This window comes from Babylonia areolata, chromosome 31, assembly GCF_041734735.1.
Source record: "Babylonia areolata isolate BAREFJ2019XMU chromosome 31, ASM4173473v1, whole genome shotgun sequence".
In the NCBI taxonomy this organism is placed as follows: domain Eukaryota; kingdom Metazoa; phylum Mollusca; class Gastropoda; order Neogastropoda; family Buccinidae; genus Babylonia; species Babylonia areolata.
The window spans coordinates 16,056,065-16,068,963 of NC_134906.1; the positions used below are offsets into that span (position 1 = coordinate 16,056,065).

A 12,899-nucleotide genomic window follows, 5' to 3' on the forward strand; every position below is an offset into this window, starting at 1 on the left:
TGTGATAGTGTCAGCATGTACTAGTTCTACATTGTGTGACAGTGTCAGCCTGTCCCAGTTCCACATTGTGTGACAGTGTTAGTCTGTCTCAGTTCTACATTGTGTCACAGTGTGACAGTGTCAGTCTGTCCCAGTTCTACATTGTATTATAGTGTCAGACTGTCCCAGTTCTACATTGTGTGTCAGTATCAGTCTGTGCCAGTTCTAGATTGTGTGGCAGTGTCAGTATGTCCCAGTTCTATATTGTGTCACAGTGTGACAGTGTCAGTCTGTCACAGTTCTCCATTGTGTGACAGTGTCAGTCTGTCCCAGTTCTGCAGGGTGTGTCAGTGTCAGCCTGTCCTAGTTCTCCATGGTGTGACAGAGTGACAGTGTCAGCCTGTACTAGTTCTAAATTGTGTGACTGTCAGTCTGTCCCAGTTCTACATTGTATTATAGTGTCAACCTGTCCCAGTTCTACATTGTGTTACAGCGTGACAGTGTCAGTCTGTCCCAGTTCTACATTGTATTATAGTGTCAACCTGTCCCAGTTCTACATTGTGTGAAAGTGTCAGTCTGTCCCATTTCTACACTGTGACAGTGTCAGTCTGTCACAGTTCTACATTGTGTCACAGTGTGACAGTGTCAGTTCTCCAGTGTGTGTCAGTGTCAGCCTGTCCCAGTTCTCCATTGTGTGATAGTGTCAGTCTGTCCCAGTTCTCCACTATGTGACAGTGTCTGCATGTCCTAGTTCAACATTGTGTGACAGTGTCAGTCTGTCCTAGTTCTACATTGTGTGACAGTGTCAGCCTGTCCTAGTTCAACATTGTGTGACAGTGTCAGCCTGTCCTAGTTCTACATTGTGTGACAGTGTCAGTCTGTCCCAGTTCTGCTGGGTGTGTCAGTGTCAACCTGTCCTAGTTCTACATTGTGTGACAGTGTCAGCCTGTTCCAGTTCTATATTGTGTGGCAGTGTCAGCCTATCCCAGTTCTACATTGTGTGACAGTGTCAGTCTGTCGCAGTTGTCCATTGTGTGAAAATGTCAGTCGGTCCCAGTTCTGTCACAGTTCTTCATGGTGTGACAGTGTCAGTCTATCCGAATTCTCCAGGGTGTGTCAGTGTCAGCCTGCCCCAGTTCTATGTTGTGTGTCAGTATCAGCCTGTCCTAGTTCTACATCATGTGACAGTGTCAGCCTGTCCCAGTTATACATTGTGTGTCAGTGTCAGTCTGCCCCAGTTCTATACTGTGTGTCAGTGTCAGTCTGCCCCAGTTCTACACTGTGACAGTGTCAGTCTGTCCCAGTTGTCCATTGTGTGACAATGTCAGTCTGTCCCAGTTCTACATTGTGTGACAGTGTCAGTCTGATCCAGTTCTACGCTGTGTCACAGTGTCAGTCTGTCCCAGTTCTCCAGGGTGTGACAGTGTCAGTTTGTCCCAGTTATACACTGTGTGATAGTGTCAGTCTCTCCCAGTTCTCCATTGTGTGTCAGTATCAGTCTGTCACAGTTCTACATTGTGTGACAGTGTCAGCCTGTCCTAGTTCTACATTGTGTGACAGTGTCAGTCTTTCCTATTTCTCCATTGTGTGACAGTAACAGTCTGTCCAAGTTCTCCATTGTGTGAGAGTGTCAGCCTGTCCTAGTTCTACACTGTGTGACAGTGTCAGTCTATCTTAGTTCTTCACAGTGTGGCAGTGTCAGTCTGTCCCAGTTCTTCATGGTGTGACAGTGTCAGTCTGTCCCAGTTCTTCATAGTGTGACAGTGTCAGTCTGTCCCAGTTCTCAATTATTTTTCAGTGTCAGTCTGTCCCAGTTCTACATTGTGTCACAGTGCCAGACTGTCCCAGTTTTACATTGTCTGTCAGTCTGTCCTAGTTCTACATTGTGTCACAGTCTAAGCCTGTCCCAGTTCTACACTGTATGACAGTGTCATTCTGTCCCAGTTCTACATTGTGTGACAGTGTCAGTCTGATCCAGTTCTACACTGTCACAGTGTCAGTCTGTCCCAGTTCTCCAGGGTGTGACAGTGTCAGTTTGTCCCAGTTATACACTGTGTGACAGTGTCAGTCTTTCCTATTTCTCCACTGTGTGACAGTGTCAGTCTGTCCCAGTTCTCCACTGTTTGTCAGTGTCAGTCTGTCCCAGTTCTCCATTGTGTGTCAGTGTCAGTCTGTCACAGTTCTACATTGTGTGACAGTGTCAGCCTGTCCTAGTTCTACATTGTGTGACAGTGTCAGTCTGTCCTAGTTCTACATTGTGTGACAGTGTCAGTCTGTCCCAGTTCTCCATTGTGTATCAGTCTGTCCCAGTTCTACACTGTGTGACAGTGTCAGTCTCTCCCAGTTCTTCATGGTGCAACAGTGTCAGACTGCCCTAGTTCTACATTGTGTTACAGTGTGACAGTGTCAGTCTGTCCAGGTTCTTCATGGTCTGTCCCATTTTTCCAGGGTGTGACAGAGTGACAGTGTCAGCCTGCCCTAGTTCTACATTGTGTGACAGTGTCAGTCTGTCCCAGTTCTACATTGTGTGACAGTGTCAGCCTGTCCCAGTTCTCCATTGTGTGACAGTGTCACCCTGTCCCAGTTCTCCATTGTGTGACAGTGTCAGTCTGTCCCAGTTCTCAATTCTTTGTCAGTGTCAGCCTGTCCTAGTTCTACATTGTGTGACAGTGTCAGCCTGTCCTAGTTCTACATTGTGTGACAGTGTCAGTCTTTCCTATTTTTCCACTGTGTGACAGTGTCAGTCTGTCCAAGTTCTACACTGTGTGACAGTGGCAGTCTGTCCCATTTTTCCAGGGTGTGACAGAGTGACAGTGTCAGCCTGCCCTAGTTCTACATTGTGTGACAGTGTCAGCCTGCCCTAGTTCTACATTGTGTGACTGTGTCAGCCTGCCCTAGTTCTACATTGTGTGACAGTGTCAGCCTGCCCTAGTTCTACAATGTGTGACAGTGTCAGCCTGTCCTAGTTCTACAATGTGTGACAGTGTCAGCCTGTCCCAGTTCTCCATTGTGTGACAGTGTCAGTCTGTCCCAGTTCTACACTGTGTTTCAGTGTCAGTCTGCCCCTGTTCTACATTGTCATTCTCCATTGTGTGACAGTGTCAGTCTGTCCCAATTCTCCATTGTGTGACAGTGTCAGTCTGTCCCAGTTCTCCAGGCTGTGTCAGTGTCAGCCTGTCCCAGTTCTGCATTGTGTGACAATGTCAGTCTGTCCCAGTTCTACATTGTGTGTCAGTGTCAGTCTGTCCCAGTTCTACACTGTATGACAGTGTCAGTCTATCCCAGTTCTACATTGTGTGATAGTGTCAGTCTGATCCAGGTATACACTGTGTGACAGTGTCAGTCTGTCCCAGTTCTACATTGTGTGACAGTGTCAGCCTGTCCCAGTTCTACATTGAGTGTCAGTCTGTCCCAGTTCTACATTGTGTGTCAGTGTCAGCCTGTCCTAGTTCTACATTGTGTGATAGTGTCAGCCTGTCCCAGTTCTATATTGTGTGCGAGTGTCAGTCTGCCACAGTTCTACATTGTGTCACAGTTTGACAGTGTCAGTCTGTCACAGTTCTCCACTCTGTGACAGTGTCAGTCTGTCCCAGTTCTTCATGGTGTGACAGTGTCAGTCTGTCCTAGTTCTCCAGGGTGTGACAGAGTGACAGTGTCAGCCTGTCCTAGTTCTACATTGTGTGTCAGTGTCAGTCTATCCCAGTTCTACATTGTGTGTCAGTATCAGCCTGTCCTAGTTCTACATTGTGTCACAGTGTCAGTCTGTCCCAGTTCTTCACGGTGTGACAGTGTCAGTCTGTCCCATTTCTCCAGGGTGTGACAAAGTGACAGTGTCAGTCTGTCCTAGTTCTGCGGTGTGTGACAGTGTGAGTCTGTCCCAGTTCTCCAGGGTGTGTTAGTGTGAGTCTGTCCCAGTTCTACATTGTGTGACAGTGTCAGTCTGTCCCAGTTCTACATTGTGTGACAGTGTCAGTCTGTCCCAGTTCTACATTGTGTGACAGTGTCAGCCTGTCCCAGTTCTAAATTGTGTGATAGTTTCAGTCTGTCCCATGTGTACATAGTGACAGTGTCTGTCTGTCCCAGTTCTACATTGTGTGACAATGTCAGTTGGTCCCAGTTCTCCATTGTGTGACAGTGTGACAGTATCAGTCTGTCCAACTTCTACATTGTGTGACAGTGTCAGTCTGTCCCAGTTCTACAATGTGTAACAGTGTAAGTCTGTCCCGAGTTCTCCATTGTGTGACAATGTCAGTCTGTCCCAGTTCTCCATAGTGTGACAGTGTCAGCCTGTCCTAGTTCTGCATTGTGTGTCAGTGTCAGTCTGTCCCAGTTCTACAATGTGTAACAGTGTAACTAAGTCTGTCCGAGTTCTCCATTGTGTGACAATGTCAGTCGGTCCCAGTTCTCCATAGTGTGACAGTGTCAGCCTGTCATAGTTCTGCATTGTGTGATAGTGTCAGTCTGTCCCAGTTCTGCATTGTGTGTCAGTGTCAGTCTGTCCCAGTTCTCCATGGTGTGATAGTGTCAGTCTGTCCCAGTTCTGCATTGTGTGTCAATGTCAGTCTGTCCCAGTTCTCCATGGTGTGATAGTGTCAGTCTGTCCCAGTTCTACATTGTGTGTCAGTGTCAGTCTGTCCCAGTTCTACATTGTGTCACAGTGTCAGCCTCTCCAAGTTCTACACTGTGTGTCAGTGTTAGTCTGCCCCTGTTCTACATTGTGTCACAGTGTCAGTCTGCCCCAGTTCTACACTGTGTGTCAGTGTTAGTCTGCCCCTGTTCTACATTGTGTCACAGTGTCAGTCTCTCCCAGTTCTACATTGAGTCACAGTGTGTTAGTGTCAGTCTCCCCCAGTTCTACATTGTGTGACAATGTCAGTCTGTCCCAGTTCTACATTGTGTCAGTGTCAATCTGTCCCAGTTTTACATTGTGTGTCAGTCTGTCCCAGTTCTACATTGTGTCACAGTGTCAGTCAGCCTGTCCTAGTTCTGCACTGTGTGTCAGTATCAGCCTGTCCCAGTTCTGCATTGTGTGTCAGTATCAGCCTGTCCTAGTTCTACATTGTGTCACAGTGTCAACCTGTCCTAGTTCTACATTGTGTGACAGTGTCAGCCTTTCCCAGTTCTAAATTGTGTGACAGTGACAGTCTGTCCCAGTTCTCCATTGTGTGACAGTGTGACAGTATTAGTCTGTCCCACTTCTACATTGTGTGTCAGTGTCAGTCTGTTCCATCTCTGAACTGTGTGACAGTGTCAGTCTGTCCCAGTTTTCCACTGTGTGACAGTGTGAGCCTGTTCTAGTTCTGCATTGTGTGTCAGTGTCTGTCCCATTTCTACACTGTGTGACAGTGTCAGTATGTCCCAGTTCTACATTCTGTGACAGTGTCAGTCTGTCATAATTCTACATTGTGTGATAGTGTCAGTCTGTCCCAGTTCTACATTGTGTGACAGTGTCAGTCTGTCCCAGTTCTACATTGTGACAGTGTCAGTATGTCCCAGTTCTACATTCTGTGACAGTGTCAGTCTGTCACAATTCTACATTGTGTGATAGTGTCAGTCTGTCCCAGTTCTACATTCTGTGACAGTGTCAGTCTGTCCCAGTTCTACATTGTGTGCCAGTGTCATCTGTCCCTATTCTCCATTGTGTGACAGTGTCAGTCTGTCCCAATTCTCCATTGTGTGACAGTGTCAGTCTGTCCCAATTCTCCATTGTGTGACAGTGTCAGTCTGTCCCAGTTCTCCAGGCTGTGTCAGTGTCAGCCTGTCTCAGTTCTGCATTGTGTGACAATGTCAGTCTGTCCCAGTTCTACATTGTGTGTCAGTGTCAGTCTGTCCCAGTTCTACACTGTATGACAGTGTCAGTCTATCCCAGTTCTACATTGTGTGATAGTGTCAGTCTGATCCAGGTATACACTGTGTGACAGTGTCAGTCTGTCCCAGTTCTACACTGTGTGACAGTGTCAGTCTGTCCCAGTTCTACCTTGAGTTGTCTGTGTCAGCCTGTCCCAGTTCACCATAGTGTGTCAGTGTCATTCTGTCCCAGTTCTATACTGTGTGACCGTGTCAGTCTGTCCCAGTTCTCCAGGATGTATCAGTGTCAGCTTGTCCTAGTTCTACATTGTGTGACAGTGTCAGCCTGTCCCAGTTCTACATTGTGTGTCAGTCTGTCCCAGTTCTACATTGTGTGTCAGTGTCAGCCTGTCCTAGTTCTACATTGTGTGATAGTGTCAGCCTGTCCCAGTTCTATATTGTGTGCGAGTGTCAGTCTGCCACAGTTCTACATTGTGTCACAGTTTGACAGTGTCAGTCTGTCACAGTTCTCCACTCTGTGACAGTGTCAGTCTGTCCCAGTTCTTCATGGTGTGACAGTGTCAGTCTGTCCTAGTTCTCCAGGGTGTGACAGAGTGACAGTGTCAGCCTGTCCTAGTTCTACATTGTGTGTCAGTGTCAGTCTATCCCAGTTCTACATTGTGTGTCAGTATCAGCCTGTCCTAGTTCTACATTGTGTCACAGTGTCAGTCTGTCCCAGTTCTTCACGGTGTGACAGTGTCAGTCTGTCCCATTTCTCCAGGGTGTGACAAAGTGACAGTGTCAGTCTGTCCTAGTTCTGCGGTGTGTGACAGTGTGAGTCTGTCCCAGTTCTCCAGGGTGTGTTAGTGTGAGTCTGTCCCAGTTCTACATTGTGTGACAGTGTCAGTCTGTCCCAGTTCTACATTGTGTGACAGTGTCAGTCTGTCCCAGTTCTACATTGTGTGACAGTGTCAGCCTGTCCCAGTTCTAAATTGTGTGATAGTTTCAGTCTGTCCCATGTGTACATAGTGACAGTGTCTGTCTGTCCCAGTTCTACATTGTGTGACAATGTCAGTTGGTCCCAGTTCTCCATTGTGTGACAGTGTGACAGTATCAGTCTGTCCAACTTCTACATTGTGTGACAGTGTCAGTCTGTCCCAGTTCTACAATGTGTAACAGTGTAACTAAGTCTGTCCGAGTTCTCCATTGTGTGACAATGTCAGTCGGTCCCAGTTCTCCATAGTGTGACAGTGTCAGCCTGTCATAGTTCTGCATTGTGTGATAGTGTCAGTCTGTCCCAGTTCTTCATTGTGTGTCAGTGTCAGTCTGTCCCAGTTCTCCATGGTGTGATAGTGTCAGTCTGTCCCAGTTCTGCATTGTGTGTCAATGTCAGTCTGTCCCAGTTCTCCATGGTGTGATAGTGTCAGTCTGTCCCAGTTCTACATTGTGTGTCAGTGTCAGTCTGTCCCAGTTCTACATTGTGTCACAGTGTCAGCCTCTCCAAGTTCTACACTGTGTGTCAGTGTTAGTCTGCCCCTGTTCTACATTGTGTCACAGTGTCAGTCTGCCCCAGTTCTACACTGTGTGTCAGTGTTAGTCTGCCCCTGTTCTACATTGTGTCACAGTGTCAGTCTCTCCCAGTTCTACATTGAGTCACAGTGTGTTAGTGTCAGTCTCCCCCAGTTCTACATTGTGTGACAATGTCAGTCTGTCCCAGTTCTACATTGTGTCAGTGTCAATCTGTCCCAGTTTTACATTGTGTGTCAGTCTGTCCCAGTTCTACATTGTGTCACAGTGTCAGTCAGCCTGTCCTAGTTCTGCACTGTGTGTCAGTATCAGCCTGTCCCAGTTCTGCATTGTGTGTCAGTATCAGCCTGTCCTAGTTCTACATTGTGTCACAGTGTCAACCTGTCCTAGTTCTACATTGTGTGACAGTGTCAGCCTTTCCCAGTTCTAAATTGTGTGACAGTGACAGTCTGTCCCAGTTCTCCATTGTGTGACAGTGTGACAGTATTAGTCTGTCCCACTTCTACATTGTGTGTCAGTGTCAGTCTGTTCCATCTCTGAACTGTGTGACAGTGTCAGTCTGTCCCAGTTTTCCACTGTGTGACAGTGTGAGCCTGTTCTAGTTCTGCATTGTGTGTCAGTGTCTGTCCCATTTCTACACTGTGTGACAGTGTCAGTATGTCCCAGTTCTACATTCTGTGACAGTGTCAGTCTGTCACAATTCTACATTGTGTGATAGTGTCAGTCTGTCCCAGTTCTACATTGTGTGACAGTGTCAGTCTGTCCCAGTTCTACATTGTGACAGTGTCAGTATGTCCCAGTTCTACATTCTGTGACAGTGTCAGTCTGTCACAATTCTACATTGTGTGATAGTGTCAGTCTGTCCCAGTTCTACATTCTGTGACAGTGTCAGTCTGTCCCAGTTCTACATTGTGTGCCAGTGTCATCTGTCCCTATTCTCCATTGTGTGACAGTGTCAGTCTGTCCCAATTCTCCATTGTGTGACAGTGTCAGTCTGTCCCAATTCTCCATTGTGTGACAGTGTCAGTCTGTCCCAGTTCTCCAGGCTGTGTCAGTGTCAGCCTGTCTCAGTTCTGCATTGTGTGACAATGTCAGTCTGTCCCAGTTCTACATTGTGTGTCAGTGTCAGTCTGTCCCAGTTCTACACTGTATGACAGTGTCAGTCTATCCCAGTTCTACATTGTGTGATAGTGTCAGTCTGATCCAGGTATACACTGTGTGACAGTGTCAGTCTGTCCCAGTTCTACACTGTGTGACAGTGTCAGTCTGTCCCAGTTCTACCTTGAGTTGTCTGTGTCAGCCTGTCCCAGTTCACCATAGTGTGTCAGTGTCATTCTGTCCCAGTTCTATACTGTGTGACCGTGTCAGTCTGTCCCAGTTCTCCAGGATGTATCAGTGTCAGCTTGTCCTAGTTCTACATTGTGTGACAGTGTCAGCCTGTCCCAGTTCTACATTGTGTGTCAGTCTGTCCCAGTTCTACATTGTGTGTCAGTGTCAGCCTGTCCTAGTTCTACATTGTGTGATAGTGTCAGCCTGTCCCAGTTCTATATTGTGTGCGAGTGTCAGTCTGCCACAGTTCTACATTGTGTCACAGTTTGACAGTGTCAGTCTGTCACAGTTCTCCACTCTGTGACAGTGTCAGTCTGTCCCAGTTCTTCATGGTGTGACAGTGTCAGTCTGTCCTAGTTCTCCAGGGTGTGACAGAGTGACAGTGTCAGCCTGTCCTAGTTCTACATTGTGTGTCAGTGTCAGTCTATCCCAGTTCTACATTGTGTGTCAGTATCAGCCTGTCCTAGTTCTACATTGTGTCACAGTGTCAGTCTGTCCCAGTTCTTCACGGTGTGACAGTGTCAGTCTGTCCCATTTCTCCAGGGTGTGACAAAGTGACAGTGTCAGTCTGTCCTAGTTCTGCGGTGTGTGACAGTGTGAGTCTGTCCCAGTTCTCCAGGGTGTGTTAGTGTGAGTCTGTCCCAGTTCTACATTGTGTGACAGTGTCAGTCTGTCCCAGTTCTACATTGTGTGACAGTGTCAGTCTGTCCCAGTTCTACATTGTGTGACAGTGTCAGCCTGTCCCAGTTCTAAATTGTGTGATAGTTTCAGTCTGTCCCATGTGTACATAGTGACAGTGTCTGTCTGTCCCAGTTCTACATTGTGTGACAATGTCAGTTGGTCCCAGTTCTCCATTGTGTGACAGTGTGACAGTATCAGTCTGTCCAACTTCTACATTGTGTGACAGTGTCAGTCTGTCCCAGTTCTACAATGTGTAACAGTGTAAGTCTGTCCCGAGTTCTCCATTGTGTGACAATGTCAGTCTGTCCCAGTTCTCCATAGTGTGACAGTGTCAGCCTGTCCTAGTTCTGCATTGTGTGTCAGTGTCAGTCTGTCCCAGTCCTACAATGTGTAACAGTGTAACTAAGTCTGTCCGAGTTCTCCATTGTGTGACAATGTCAGTCGGTCCCAGTTCTCCATAGTGTGACAGTGTCAGCCTGTCATAGTTCTGCATTGTGTGATAGTGTCAGTCTGTCCCAGTTCTGCATTGTGTGTCAGTGTCAGTCTGTACCAGTTCTCCATGGTGTGATAGTGTCAGTCTGTCCCAGTTCTGCATTGTGTGTCAATGTCAGTCTGTCCCAGTTCTCCATGGTGTGATAGTGTCAGTCTGTCCCAGTTCTACATTGTGTGTCAGTGTCATTCTGTCCCAGTTCTACATGGTGTGATAGTGTCAGTCTGTCCCAATTCTCCATGGTGTGATAGTGTCAGTCTCTCCCAGTTCTACATTGTGTGTCAGTGTCATTCTGTCCCAGTTCTACACAGTGTGTCAGTGTCAGTCTGTCCACCTCTTCAGTCTGGACATTGGTGCCTGATCTGAATGGCCCAAACACACACACACACACACACACACACACTTCTATCACACACACTTTTTTCACAATAGATATCACTACATCCGATCAATGTACATATTGTATGTTGGGGTAATGTTTCACAATAGGCAGTATTGAATCAGCCCGAAAACATTTTATAAAATAAGCTCAACTGGAAGCAAAAATAAAAACCTATAAACTATGCAGAAATTTTCTGACTCTTCCTTCTTGGAGTTTAACGACTTATTGGCGTCTACACCCTTAAGGTCAAGTTTGTTCGGTTGGAGTTGTTTGATCTGACTCTTTGATACCTCTTTCCTTTTATATGTGGATAGATCTCATTCTGGATTCCATATGCCGTAAAACAAAGGGCCAATACGTATACGTTTTCACAGGGTCTTTTTTGAACAATGGTAAACAACAGCATTTCCCCATGAAAATCTTGACACGAACCTCCTAATTGGATCCTGAACAGTCAGCAGACAAACGGATAGGTGCTGACCCTGACACGACAAGCAGACACGTCTTCACACATCACGTTGGCCTTCTGATTGACTGGTCGCGAGGACAGAGTTGCCAAAGGAACCCACTGCATAGCACACTTGTTTATGTCATCAACAACACACGTACAAACATCTGCTCTATATTCGTTTGCTGGCTTCCTTCCACCACAGATAAACGGAAATCATACGTACCGAGGAAGTTTCTGAACAGACGAACAACTTTCGTAGAAGACTCATGGCTGTCGACATCGACTTTGGCAAGGTGCAGTGCACACAACACTGTCGGCTGGTGGGGCCAACCGAGCGCTCTGACAGACGTGTCTCGCCAAGTTTACCTGGCTGGCTGAGAGGGGTGAGAGTGGGGTGGGGGGCATAGCTATTCATGGCAGTGTCCGGTTTGTCGCCACACTGGTTTCGCCTGTCGCAACAGCTGACAAAACAAACACCGCTCTCACTTTCACATAGACCATGGAGAAAGAACCGGAGAAGACAATGGAGGAGAGGGGTGGCGAAATACCACATACACGCGCACACTCAAAACCACGAAACACACACGTACAAATATAATTTAGGATTCCATGCAAGGTTGGCACACAAACACACACACTTTCCCCCACCCGATACACACTCGCACAGACTCAAGACGCACACTCACATGCTGGCACGTGAATGATTGTAACACGTAGGTATTTCAAAACCTTTTTTCGTGAGAAAGATCCCGGATTTTGAACCAAACAAACAAGCCAGCAATCGGTGTAGCAGTCTGTTCTGAATGCGCTGAAGAGGCTGACAGATTGAGGACAGCCAATGAAAACAGGGCTGGAATTGTCAAGACGAGAAACGGTGCGAGGAGAGACGTAGTGCTCATTTCTGTAATCATATTCTTCAGACAATAAAGACAAAAATAAATACTCTTCTGCTTCCAGTTTTTGGTAATCCATTGGTTTTGGTGATGACATCTTGCACAGTTCATCTATTGTGGACTCGCAGGTGGCTGTGGAGTCCAGTTGTTGAAAGGCGTGGTCGTTCACAGTGGCGGCAGGGGAGCTGTCCTGGTTCAGCTGGCACAGTTGCTGCTACCTCCTCTCATGGGCCTCCGTGATGCTTGCACGGCGTCCCTCTTCAAAGCTGTTTTGTGCCTGCCATGAGAAAGCAGGCCAGCCACGCTTTCACACGGCGCTCGAGCTGCATTGGGGTGATCCCGGTAAAGGCTGCAATGGCCTTCACACTGCTTGAGTGGCCTGCCAAGGTTCCGCTTGCCTGAGGAAAGCTCGCCATGCAGTAGCTGCTCAGGCATCCTTAAGTCTTCCATTCGGATGACGTACCCCATCCATAGAAGCTGGGTTTCGATATTGGTTGTCTCAGCTCTGTCAAGGATTCAGTCCTGCCAGCATATGCCGAGTATTGACCTCAGGTTGCGCATGTGGAACTGTTTCAGGTGCTTTCTGTATATAATTCATGTCTCACATCCATGCAGGAGACTGGAAAGAATGATGATCTTGAACAGCTTCAGCTTTGTGGACAGCCCGATGTTGTGGTGGTTCATGACACGTGTTCTCAGACAACTGAGAGCTTGGCTTACTCTGCAGATCCTGGCATTGACTTCCTCGTCCAGTGTTACATCACTGGAAATAACACTGCCAAGGTACTTGAATTCTCACTGTCTTCAGCTCAGTCCCTTCGATGGAGATGGAGGGGATGCATGGGCAGGTTGTAACAGGACTTGTGTTTTACCCACGCTGGTGGTGAGACAAAAAAGACGGGAGGCTTCAGCAAACATACTGACAATGAGCTGAAGGTCTGACTCCTTGTGTGCCATGGGGCGCAGTCATCAGCAAAGAGTGTTTCCAAGAAGGACGCAATAGCTGAGTGAATAAAGCATTGGATTTTCAATCTGAGAGTCCCGGTTTCGAATCTCAGTCACGGCACCTGCTGTTTCATTTGTTTTCCTACTGAAAAATACACTTCGATAGGAAAACAAATAAAATTGCAGGCAGATAAAAACATCAAAAACATGGGTGGCGCTCTCAGTGTAGTGACGCGGTGAGCCAGAAAGTTGGCCAGCTGCATGCTCGTAGGGTTAGTAGGGGGAATGTTCTGAGCTGCACACCAACGCAGCCATTTCTTCCAGCGAAAGTCATACAAAGTCTCTGTTCCCTCCCTCCTGGCTTTGGAGACTATGGAGAGGAGGTCGGAGGAGGCACTCCCCTTGGTCAGCGTGGCCGACACAGAGGCTGACCGA

The 12,899-nt window shown here is 47.4% G+C and overlaps 1 protein-coding gene across 2 annotated transcripts in view; it reads right to left on the reverse strand.

Annotated features, from left to right (window-relative positions):
- LOC143275830 (uncharacterized) overlaps nt 1–12,899 on the reverse strand; it is a 40,850-nt gene extending 27,951 nt beyond the window's left edge. For both annotated transcript variants that reach the window (XM_076580114.1, XM_076580112.1), the window contains exon 1: nt 10,850–12,899. In XM_076580114.1, the coding sequence (XP_076436229.1) occupies nt 10,850–11,179 (330 nt within the window). In that variant the 5' untranslated portion in view covers nt 11,180–12,899. The remainder of the gene's footprint in view (nt 1–10,849) is intronic.